Source organism: Anabrus simplex, chromosome 1 (genome assembly GCF_040414725.1).
Source record: "Anabrus simplex isolate iqAnaSimp1 chromosome 1, ASM4041472v1, whole genome shotgun sequence".
NCBI classification, from domain to species: domain Eukaryota; kingdom Metazoa; phylum Arthropoda; class Insecta; order Orthoptera; family Tettigoniidae; genus Anabrus; species Anabrus simplex.
In genome coordinates, this window is record NC_090265.1 from 128594011 (window position 1) to 128607426 (window position 13416).

Sequence of the window (13416 nt, forward strand, 5' to 3'; positions counted from 1 at the left end):
GTTTCAACTGCTGAAATTGGTACAAGTTATAGATTGTTGTCTACTTTACAAGAAAAATACAATGAACCATGACTTTTATACTTTTTTAAAGAAAAATTTGTTTCTGTCAGTGAAGTTATTGTCTTATCGCCATGATGACATAAGTATAGTACATGAACCTTTTCTTGAGCCCTGAGCTCCATAGTACTGAATGGGAACGAGGGCTCAAGAAAAGGTTCACGTACTATACACAGCTATATCTATCGGCATGAATTGGAACTATGTACATCCTGACTTCTGTTGGGACCGATGACCTTAGATGTTAGGCCCCTTTAAACAAGCATCATCATCATCATCAGACTTCTGTTGCCTTCCAACTGGTACCAGATGTAGTTTGTAAAAATAATGCAACGCTAATCATCATACTGTTAACTGAAAATGCTATCTTTCAGTAAAATAAATTAATAATTATTTTTCCATTTTGGGGTATGACAACACATCATCTCCATCGATAAGCACCTAAACAAACAGTTTGTCTGTAGCCGTGGTCGTTAAGGTGTCAACTTTCTGGTCCAACACGTGGTTAACCAGTTCAAGTCCCATTGGTTGAACATTTTTTTACCATCAGTATGTTAGCCGGCAAGGTAAGGGAGGTAGTAGTATTCAATTTCTAATCACTAGATTGCGTGCCAAAAGCCTGCATTAAGTTCCAAACCTCTCTGCAGTGATCATTTAAAGTGAGGGCATCAATGTATGTGTATACACACACTAGCTGATGTACCTGTACTTTGCTATGGAATTATCAGAAAGATTGTCTTTGTGGTTTTCCCAACTGAAGTCAACATAGGTCATTACAATGACATCAATGGAATGTCACAAATAAAAGTAACGTCATATAAATTACTTGATCAAATGAAAAAACACAATTTTATTCCGTTAAATGTGAACACTGTTCATTCTAATCAGTGCCTCAGAGTAGGGATTGAATAGCTGGAATGATATGATGAACCAGTGTGTTACGTATCAGCAGTATCAGAAAATGTATGAACCAGAGGAATGGCATGCTAAAGAAGAAAGTTATCTAACTCTCCAGCTACTTCCCGCCAATATTCAGGCAGGCTGTTATACTCGGTACACAGCAGTAATCCCATCTATCTGAGATGAGAGGCAGCAGAATACACAAAGCAAATCACAACAAACAATGGTCAATGTAATGTTATTGTTCTTCAATTTTATGATCTTTCTATATTGTAGGCCTTCACATTAAGTTTTTATCTGACTCTGTGATATTAGGTCATCTTAAAAAATAATTTATACCATAGACTGTAGTTCCTCATTCCCTGACTTTATATACCGATTTTCATTAAAATCTGTTTACCCATTTTCTCATGACTTGGTGCTGATATGGACTTGCCAACAAAAATCCAAATTCATGAATACCTCTGTTATCATGGCTGGTACGGTAAAAATGTACGAGACAGAAATGATCGGAAATTTATTACTATATAACTTTAGTTATGTTGTATTTATTGATAGGACCACTAATAACATAAATATTTAAGAATTACATTTTAGGCCTTCCCCTAAACTACCATTTCATTCAGCATTAATAAAATGATTTATGGCCTAGATTGTAGCAACTTATTCCCTGACTTACTGATTTTTATAAAAATTCTCTTCAGCCATTTTCTCGTGATGCGCGTACATACATATAGGCAGACACCAGATAGAAATTCCAGAAAATTAAAAAGTGCATTTCCTTGTGACTGTGGACACGACTGATTTAGAAATACAATTTCAAACCTCTACACAGTGTTCATATGGAGCGAGGGCACACGACGCTGTTGAGTGTGGTTCGTCCGTCGGATGGCGACGTAAAACCTTGAACAGACCCCTTGTTGCTATTCGACAGGAGTAAGCTATGTGCCAGCATCGGGCTTCACGCTCTCCCTTCTTATCATATATCACGTCATTCAATTTTCGATCGTCAAAAGCTGTATGAATTTCATGTGTTCAATTTTTCCTAAATTCCCTTTATTTGCACATCCTAAATACTTGAAATGATTTACCCGTTCCAGATTTGTATCCCCAACAAAACATTCAGTTCTCTTAGGTTTCTCCCCTACTGACATTATTTTAGTTTTGAAAATGCTAATTTTCATATCGTACTCACTGCATCTTATTTTCATGTTCCAAAGATATATTAGACTGCAGGCTTTCAGCACAGTTTGCCGTAAAGACCAAGACGTCAGCTTAAGCCAAACTGCTTACTATATTTCCACCCACCCGAATTCCTCCTTGCCACTTACACCTTTCAGTATATGATCCATATGAACTATAAACAACAAAGATGAAAGATTACAGCTTAACATCTGTAAGTACCTTGAACTAAGAACTCATTCTATAGGTCATCATACAGAATCTGCTTGTGCTGATAGGAGATTATTTCAAGAGAAATTCCCAGATGTTCAAGTTCCAAGTCATGGGACGACTCGTAGATTAGTTAATACATTTTTTGAAATGAGAAGTGTTAATGATAAGAAAAGAAGGCAAAGGACAGTGCTAACAGAAGAAAATCTTGAAGACATTGGATTATGCGTGAAAAATTCTCCTGAGAAATCCCTTAGCCATCCTTCTCAGTAAACGGGAATATCTTACAGTTCTGTTCAAAGGGCTACAAAGATAAAACCCTATAAATGTACTGAGGTGCAAGAACTAAAACTGGATGATTCTGTGTGTAGGATTAGATTTAGTGAATGGATTTTTAATAAAGTGCATGATGAAGAAATGGATCCCAATCTGATTCTCTTCTCAGGTAAAGCGAGCTTTCACTTATGTGGGTATGTAAATTCTCAAAACAGCCAATACTGAGTGCTTGAAAACCTAATCGGCTCCATGAGGAGCCTCTTCATGATGAGAAATTAGGAGCAAGTACTTTTAAAGTGCATTAGAATTTATCAATCACTCTAGCTCGCTCTCGTATTGCCTGGCAAGCAGGAAGCGATAGTTTGCCGGCTGAGCCCTCAGCTGCGGGTCTGTGTTAACTGGATGACACGTACCATCAGTTCTCACTATAGCCTAATTGTCGACATAAATGCCTTTGATTGCTTTTAATAATCTACCCTTAACCCCATAATACCTCAATGCGGCTAACAGCTTTTCCCTTGGTACTCTGTCATATGCCTTCTCTACAACTACGAAACATAACTGTCTATTCCTCTTGTAGCATTTTTCAATTACCTGGTGCATACTGAAAACCTGATCCTGTCTGTCTCACTGGTCTAAAACCACACTAGTTTTCATTCAACTTACTGTGAAATATTGATTGTACCTTCCCTTCCAATATGCCAGTGAACAATTTGCCTGGTATACTGATCAATGAAATAACTTGATAGTTGTTGCAACCCCTCTTGTTTCCTTGATTGTAAATAGCTGCAGTTACTACTTTTATCCAACCAGAAGGTACCTTACTAACAGTCCATACAAATCTTGTTGCTCTGTGAACGCATGTCATCCCTGCCTTCCCACTATATTTCACTGTTTGATCAAATTTCATCTATTTTTGCTGCTTTATAACAATGGAGTTTATTTACCATCCTTTCCACTTCCTCAGGCGTAATTTCACTGACATCATTGTCCTCCTTCCCATGAGCTTGATTGCTTGCAATGTCAACAGAAAGATTTCCTTTTGTGTTGAGAAGATTTTCAAAATATTCCTTCCAGTGAGGGATCGATTATAAGCTCACCTATTTACCAAAATACTATTTGTTTCTTTTATCCCTCCCTTTTTAAGATTCTTTATTACTGTCCATAAAAGTTTCCCTGCCACTTGACCAAGCCTTTCCAAGTTATTACAAAAATCTTCCCACAACTTCTTCTTGAATTCAGCAATTATTTGTTTTGCTTTATTTCTTTCACCTACCTACAATTCCCTGTCTGCATCATTCCACCACAATGTTTGCTTTTCCCAGTATGAAGTAGGATGCTAGCATACTTATCCTTATAAGAAAGAATTGACAAATAAGTTTGATAACGCACCACTGGCAGTTAGCACATGTAATCAAACAAGGTTTTACATTAGCAAAGAAGATCATCACGACTTGTTTGTAATCTTGTAATCAAACATGGTTACACTACTGAAATACAAGACTGTATCTACCAAATAATTTTCTAAGTCGCCAATAGATGGCACAGCACTTATACTTCATTATTGACACTCAAAATTTTTCTGCAATGAGACAGTCTTTTGTAACTTACGATATATTAAATTACAATACAAAGTAAAAAATGGAGTACTGGAGATAAAGGAGCTTCAAAAGAGACTGCCTGAAAAATAGATTAAGACAGTACTGGTAAAGCAAGATGATTTTGGTCTCTGTGAATTTTGGTGGCATATCTACTTGTTCTTAGCAATACTTAGCAACTAACTTTGATGGTTTTACAGCTCAAAAATATGTTGTTTCTGTAAAACCTTCATATATTCTCAATATTTAACACCAACAAAACTGTACAAACAGTTCCAAAATATGTTTTTTGTATAATCATGTTACGAAGAACAGTTTGTAATAGACTGAAAACTCCTTACGTGAAGTTCAAGAAATGAAAACAATTTTTTTGAGTGTGGTGCAAAATTATAGTTCATGATTTTTAAACAATTTGGAAACTGCATGAGGAATATTTGGAAAATCTTTTATTAAATGTTTATGAAGAAGCCATTTTTGTTGACCACTTTCCAGTTAAATCCCAAAAGAACTTATGAGGGGAGGGATGTAAAATATTTCTTTGCTATCCATACTGTGTGTAAAGAATTATAAAGGAAGCAGTGAAACATGGCCACAAGGGACCACAGCATGGCAATGGACTTTAATTAACATGACAAACTGAAAATTATAGCACTTACAATTATTGGCACTTGTTTATAGCAACAAAATACTATGAGATGCATTTTTCCAGACATCTACTACCTCTTATGTTGTACTCCTGGGTTTTGTTATTGGTAGTTGTTATTGTGACAACCAGGAACGATCTTACAGAATCAGCCTCTACATTCCTTACATCCCTCTGACATTATGGCTCTGTTACTGAGATCACTAACAACATTCAAATAATTGGATTTGACATGTTTGTTACGGTACCGTATATTATTAATGTAAAGAAAAGCTTAAACAACAATCACCACCACCAAAATGAGGTTGAAACACATTCTTCCACATAGAAATGTTCAACTATCTCATTCCCACAGAGATGAGGCTGCTATAAAACTGGGATCAGCGATGGTCTGTGATGCAGAGAATAAAACAGATTTTGTCAAAATCAAAAAATTTTCTCCAAAAAGAACATCAGGAATTAACCCTATAAAACAGATGTGGACATCAAAAAATTGTGTTTTTAAGGCTTTTTGGAGACTAGTTCTCTTCAATGTTGTTTCTTAAAACTGCTTAAATCCAGAATTAAAACCTTCTAGCACTCTGATGTTACCCTATTTTATGCTGATCCAGTCGAGACATTTTGTCATTTAGATTTTACTTACCGTATTATTAGACCTTTATGTTTTCTGATATATGATATGAGTAAAGATGTGGAATCAGGGATAAGGCTTTTTGTAGATGGTGTTATACGAGATGGACAGCAGGCAATGGCATGATGGTAAATGGCATGAAAAGTCAGGTTGTGAGTTTCATAAGGAGGAAAAGTCCTCTGTTTTAATTACTGCATTGATGGGGTGAATGGCCCCATGGGGATTACTGTACATACCTACCTGTTAATATAAGGAATGATCTTTATCACCAAGCTCGATAGCTTAAGTGCGACCAGTATCCAGTAAGGTTAAAAACTTCATGATCGTTCCGTATTGACTGCGATCATTGTGTTTTGGACATTAACTGAATTGCTATGATACGAATCAATGTTAATTTTTTGCCTGTGTTCAATGTATTAGTTGTTTTAAGATCTTTATATCTTGCCCTACTTTACTATTTGGCTGATGATGACACTTGTAATGTGTCGAAACCGGTCCCAATAAACAAGTTGTGACTTCTTTTTAGTTCAACTTACAACGAAGTATTGAAAGGTGGATCCTTCTAATATTGTACATCTTCTTACAGTATCCAGTATTCGGGAGATAGTGGGTTCGAACCCCACTGTCGGCAGCCCTGAAAGATGGTTTTCTGTGGTTTCCCATTTTCACACCAAGCAAATGCTGGGGCTATACCTTAAGACCACAGATGGTTCCTTCCCATTCCTAGCCTTTTTCTGTCCCATCGTCACCATAAGACCTATCTGTGTCGGTGCGATGTAAAGCAACTTGCAAAAACAAAAAAAACTTCATTAGGGTAATCACGTAACTGAGATTGTGAATAAAGGGTACAAATCCCTTTGTGTAGTTATGAGGTTATTTAGGGATTGTAGTAAGGATGTAAAAGAGAGGACATATAGGCCTAAGTCTCTGGTAAGACCACAATTAAGATCATGGTTCCAGTGTATGGGACCCTCACCAGGATTACTTTATCTGAGAACTGGAAAAAATCCAAAGAAAAGCAGCTTGATTTGTTCTGGGTGATTTCAGACAAAAGAAAATGTTGCAAAGTTTGGGCTGGGAAGACTTGAGAGAAAGGAGACGAGCTGCTTAAGTAAGTGGTATGTTCTGAGATGGTATGGAATTACATTAGCAGGCAAAGAAGTTTGAGTGGTGTTTTTTAAAAGTAGGAGAGATCACAATATGAAGATAAAGTTGGAATTCACAAGGACAAATTGGGGCAAATATTTGTAATTATAGGAATAATTTACTAAAGGAGGTGTTCAATAAATTTTCATTTTTTAAAAATTTATATAATAAAAGAATGCCTTTGCTGGCAAGGTGTAGTGTTTACAGTGCACTATGTCTTCTGGTATGGGCTATATCAAATTTGTTACTTTCATTGACCTGTCTCAGTCTCATCTTTGGCTTTGACAATATGAAAGTGACTGAGGTATGAGTGATGCTAGTAATACCATTCCTTATGCAGCCAGTCCCTGTTATGAATGGTGTGAAAATATCGCTCATAGAATCGGTTGGTGCATGCATTTCAGTGGGCTTGGCAGACTGATATGTAATAGCAATGGGTGGCTCGGCGAGGAAAGCAACGGGAAACTACCTCACTCCTCATTTCCCTAGTATGCCTCTTTAGTGACGCCTAGGCTATTTATGGCAGCTGTTGGCTGAGCTGCAGAGGATCAAACCAGCCTTCGGGCTGAATACCCAACATACATACATACACATAATAAAAGAAAAGGTAAACAACTGATAGGGAGTCTGCCACCTGGGGGACTGCCCTAAATGCAGATCAGTGCTTGACTGATATAAATTGGAATCCTCAGTCCTATCCAGTAGGCTAACATAATTCCATTAACCTCGGGGACAGAGGGCTCAATTTTGACTGCTTTTTACAAGATCCCTCTATATATTTCCAAAGTTCTCAGATTTTGTTCCATATTTTTCATGCTGACCAATTACTGCTTCTTCCATTCTATTACCCATCTCTTTGTACCTTTGTCTATACACTTGCAGAAATGTAGGAAACAAAAAGACAGCTACATGGTTAGAACTGGTCTGCAAAAAGATTATTATAGTTTCTTTTATTGTAGAAAAACATCCACACCCCTGTTTTCATGATCGCAGTGGCATGTCTCTCAAAGGTCATTCTGATTTATTTTTTCTAATGACTTCAGTTATAGTGTCTTTCTAGCAATGAGGTGAATACCAAAATAAGGAGACATAAGTATAACTGTCTACATCTCTACACTGAAGGGTGATGATGCATGTGAAGGTAGGTTTAAAAAATAAAACAAATATTATGTTTAAAATTTGCAGTTTTAATATAAACAGGGGTGTCCACGTGCATACAATGCAGTGAGCACCCTTTATCGGTTTCTTATATACAATATATACATGATTGTCAACCGTACCTTGGGGTATTTACCCTACAGCTACGTGCTGGTTTAATACATGAGTATTATTTGGTACAGTATACAGCACTAAGCCAGCTGCCATCAAGGTAAAGGCAGATTGGTGAACCGGCAATCTGAGCACAATATACATCCCTCTTCTCTCGTTATTTACAAATCCAAGGCACTGTGAATGACTTGTATTGCACGTTGTATCACCTGCAAGGAGCAAGGAGAACTTCCAGCCAACAGGGACATGCTGTAACCTCTTGGCGAGAGTACTTGGGTCCCCAGCCCTTGGCAAAGCTGATGCGCACTGAATTAGGGTCCACAGGGCCGGTGTGAGCCAGCTGCCTGCACTGTGCCTTGCCCCGTTCGAAGATGTTGAGACAGTGACCGGGAGGTACACGATACACCAGAAGGGTGCGAGACTCAGGATCGTCCAAGGTGGGCGAGTTGACAAAGATGGGACCGTCCGAACGGTTGTAAGCCCAAACGCCATCCCCTTCTTGGCTTAATGTAACCCCTAAGCCGATCTTTGCGCGCGTTCGGCGGACGGAATCGTGTCCCGGAGGCGGATGATGCTGCGCTAGGGTGGCCAAGCACAGGCCGTCTCCATGGGGCAGAGAAGTGAAGACGTTGACAGACGGCAGCTCTACGGCGAAGAGACGACCCACACGCGTCGCCAGCTCCCAGTACGCCAGCTTGCACCACTCACGTCCTGATCTCTCACCTGCAACAACAGAAATCAAAATGTTAACAATGTTGGACAGCCCTGGCGACTGGCGCCGCGCTATCGACCAAGGGTGAAGGTCGACGTGATCCTCGCGGCCGCCACCAGATGGCATGTGGCGCCAGCCTGCGAGATTCCATTCACAAAAGTGAGGCATGACGTCAGACGAGCAGGGCGCGCTAGGCTCGTGCTGCTGCTGGCACATGCATTCCTCAATGAAACAGGTCGGCTAGTTTTTGAATTTCCTTGCATTGTCACACTTTGGGGTTATGTTTTCAGAGCGGGGACTAGCGAGGCTAATTAATATGCGGCGACGTGTGTGGAGGGCGGGGCGTGGCGGCCTGTCTGCAGTTGGCTCGCTGCCTGGCCTGCCTGCTGAGGTCATGCCTAAAATTAGGCGCCGGGCTGCTCATCAATGTAGTTGGCGCCACCTGATCGATACCTGTCACCTGCAACTCACCGTCTAGACGGGCCTGCTTGCCGGATTCTCCATTCACATGAACCTTCTTTTTTCCCGTGCAACATTTGGTAAATTCATATAGCTCTTCTTTACGAAATAAACAATGGCGCTGGTACAGACACGAAGGTGGGTTACGGTGTCGGGCAGGCGGGCGCCACGGGCTGTGTGGAGTGGCGCCTGCTCGCTTATCGCAGACACATGAAGGACACGACACAGCCAGGCCGAGAATAGCGCACGGGGACACTACAACATCCTTCATATGGCTAGATCAATAGCGAGCTGTCTGGCGCCGGCATCAACACGGAACCCATGACCTCCCCATACTGCGCCTTGCTTCTTCGTTATTAACGATGATAATCTGATGTACAACCTAAGTGTACTTCTTACCAGTTAAAGTACGCGGTGCTTTCGAAGTGAGACGTAAGGCGGGGACAGCGTGATCATCTTACTATAATGAATCTAAATCAGCCTCCTACAATTTAAATTGAAACAAGTAATGATATTAAGTACGGTACTCTTATTTAAATTTCAAATGTCGAGTGTAATCGAAGACATTTTCCTTTAATACCGTACTCAATCGTGTAAATCCACATGACTGTGATATACAAAAGAACTAGATGGAAATGAAGCCAAGGGAAGTATTTAAATACCGTACTTATTCTAATGGTTCATGAATCACCACTTCAAAGCGAAATGTGTATTTTACCAAAGAAAGATTCGATGTATAATTGATATTTTTAGGTCATATGCTAGGCCATAAAACTCCGTACAAGAACGCTTCATTAGCAGCAACTATCTACACTATTCATAAATAAACTGAGGATGTTTCCTAGAATGCGTATTTGTTCCTGTAACTGCTAAGTTACAGCGCCTAAAACATGCTCTCTTTTTTTTCTTTCAAAATTGTATTTTATTTTTGCTTCGTTGCATCTCGTTGGTCGGCGGAGAGTATAGCCCGATCAGATCCTGTGAGGTTGAGAGGATTTAGAAATATCCCGACTGAAACGAAGCATAAGTTTACATCAAAACGACTTGAGACATACACACTACACACTATGTAGTTTGAGAGTAAGTTGTTTCAATAGTGTTTCATTCTGTCTTCACAGAACTGAGATCGATAACAAACTAGCACTCCATATATAGTTCTTTCCTGGTCTTTTCCCAGTTATCTGGGTTCAGTACTAATGTGGATAAAGGCCAATCTTACGGCCGGATGCCTTCCCAATGTGGAAAGATGTAATCATTACTGCGCGTTTCCGTGTGGTTAGTAGTGTGAGATGTATGCAAATGAAGTGAAGATCTGTATCAAGACAATCACAAACATCCATCCCCGATTCCCCTGTGGGTGCGGGCGGTAGAATAACGCCCACGGTATCCCCTGCCTATCGTAAGAAGCGACTAAAAGGTGCCCCACGAGCTCTGAACTTGGGAGTGTGGGCTAGCGACCACGAGGTCCTTATTGAGTCCTGGCATTGCTTCCACTTACTTGTGCCAGGCTCCCAACTTTCATCTATTCTATCCGACCTCCCTTGGTCAACTCTTGTTCAACCTGACGCTATTAGTGCATTCAAGAGTTAGGGAGTCTTTCATTTTCACTCCCTTTGTTGCCCTTGTCTTTCTTTGGCCCATATCTTCCATTTTTCTCTTTGATCAGTGTTATATACAGGATGATTGTCTAGTTGGATGATTGTCTAGTTGTACTTCCTCTTAAATTAATAATCACCACCAGCATCCAGTCCCGAGCTAGAGGAATTCACCAAATGTGGCTAAAAGCCCCGACCTACCGGGCAAGTAGCCGTACCACTTCAAAATACAGTAAAATCCCCATTTAACACTGTTAAGGAGGTGATTTTAATCTTAAATAGTTAAGTAGTTAATACGAAGTCCGGCTACTTGGCTGAATGGTCAGCGTTAAGGCCTATGTTCAGAGTGTCCCAGATTCGACTCCCGGCAGGGTCGGAGATTTTCAGCGCGACTGGTTAATTCCTCTGGACTCGGCGATAGGATGTCAGTTTGTCCCAATACACTCCCCTTCATATACACACTACACTACAAACTACAATAGAAACACTGAATACATCCCTTTACATCAGGTTGGCGACGGAAATGTCCGGCGGTCGTGAAACAGGGCGAAGTCCACATATTCATCACAGTTTGCACTCGCGATCCCACCAGGTTGTGGTAAAAGCGGAAGAAGCTGATACGAGTTTATACAAATTTTGATAGTGCCTATTTTAACATTTAAATGCGTCTTTAGGCTGCCTTAAACAGGATTGTTAATGCCTGAATGTCCTCAGCTAAGTTATAACATATTTCTTGAGCCAACATGGATTACACTGGAACGTCGGCCTGAAAGTTTAATTCGAACTCCGAGTAACGCAGAATTGCGATCATGTTTCGAAGTGTGATTTAATAAGGCGCTGTGTATTTTACGATGACGAAACTAAAGAGACATCGAGATGCAAATCTAGTAATGTTTATTAGTTTATCCCCCTTACTTATACACCTGTCGCAAAGTATTTAATTCATAAGAATATTATGAGTACTATCAGTATTTCCGTGAAAGTCTAGTTGCTGTCTAAATCTGCAGTCCGGTAAGGGACAAGGACCGGGTACCTAATCAAAAGAGGGGCAGGGACTACACAGAAATGAACACTACAGATTGAGAGTTAACTAAATATTTTCTTGTCCCAAAGACGACACTTCTACAAGACTTTTATAACAAAATGAAAAAAGGCTTCGCGTGATGATGAAATGTTCAATTTTATATAATTAAAAAATTAAGAGGTTTATTTCTATTAGTTTTTACTTTTTTCCAAAGAGTAAATTTTCAAGGAAGAATAAAAAGTAATGGGTAACACTAACATAGTTTCTTAAGTTCAAAATGTATTAATTAACATATTTAATTTATGAACTCCTTCTGTGGATCAGTGAGTGTGTCGGCCTCCGGATCGCAAGATCGCAGGTTCAAACCCGGCAGAGGTAGTCGGATTTTTGAAGGGCGGCAAAAATTATATTCGATACTCCATGTCGTACGGTGTACTTCCGAAGTGTTCACTCGACAAAATTAATTAAAAATCCAGCCATAAGTTGCCCAAGAGGGATTCCTGTTACTCTGCCATCTGGTAGAGTAAAACAGAACGTCGAAATTGACAAGCAGGCAGTCTAGATGGCGTCAAAATAAATTGTCCGCATACGGTAGCTGAGGGTATACGGTTATTATTTAAAAACCTATGCAGTTTTGTTTTATGCTAATGAAAGATACATCATTTGGCCAATCTGATTATTGTTTTGGTGACACATATGGTAATGTAGTGTATTTTATTTCAACCAACTGATCATACGGTGATATAGGACACGTCAATAATCACATTTACAGTGACAGACAATCAAACAAATACACACACCATAAAAAGATACAATAGTAAAGAAACACAAATAAACACAATACTAAAGTTTATTTTCATGAACTAAATGTTTTTCAATAGAATAAAAACAATGGTCACAAACTAATTTGATAAATGATTTCTTAAATTTTGAACGTGATTGAACACACTTAATACAACCTGGCAATTTATTAAACAAATGTACCCCTGGATAACTCCAACTTAATTCATAAAACTTGGTTTTGTGTGGTTTTGGGTACTGGCTGGTTCTATTTCTAGTATTATACTTATATGCATCTGAGTTTATAGTGAAACTGATAACATTCTCTTTCATATACACAAGTGTGTGTTCAGTCTGTGTTCTTTCGAGGTGTTCACCTGACAAAATTAATTAAAAACTCACACCCAAAAGAGATCCCCGTTAGTCTGCCATCTGATGGAATAAAACGGAACGTCGAAATTGACGAGCAGGCAGCCTAGATGGCGTCAAATTAAAATTCCCACGTCCCCAAGCACCCGGTAGCTGAGGCTATACGATTATTATTTTAAAACGTATGCAGTTTGTTTTATGCTCATGAAAGCTGTATCATTTAGCTGAAGTTGCAGAGAATGCACATAGGAAAAAAAAAAACTATTTGTGAAGAAGGAGCCGATGTGAGTGGCTCAGACGGTTGAAGGACTGGCTTTTGACCCCAACTTGGTAGGTTCGACCCTGGCACAGTCCGGTAGTACTTGAAGGTGCTCAAATACGTCAGCCTCTTGTCGGCAGATTTACTGGCACGTAAAAGAACTCCTGCGGGACTAAATTTCGGCACCTCGGCGTCTCCGAAAACGTAAAAGTAGTTAGTGAGCCGTAAAACAAATGTCAACATGTAAAGAAGGAAGCCACCATCATTATATCAAACTAATGAGCTGACAATTATGGCGTACACCAC

The 13416-nt window shown here is 39.5% G+C and overlaps 1 protein-coding gene across 1 annotated transcript in view; it reads right to left on the reverse strand.

Annotated features, from left to right (window-relative positions):
• Nucleotides 1-7809: 7809 nt before the first annotated feature.
• Dad (Daughters against dpp) overlaps nucleotides 7810-13416 on the reverse strand; it is an 83311-nt gene continuing 77704 nt past the window's right edge. The window contains exon 4 of the mRNA XM_067156935.2: nucleotides 7810-8635. Within this exon, the coding sequence (XP_067013036.1) occupies nucleotides 8118-8635 (518 nt within the window). The 3' untranslated portion in view covers nucleotides 7810-8117. The remainder of the gene's footprint in view (nucleotides 8636-13416) is intronic.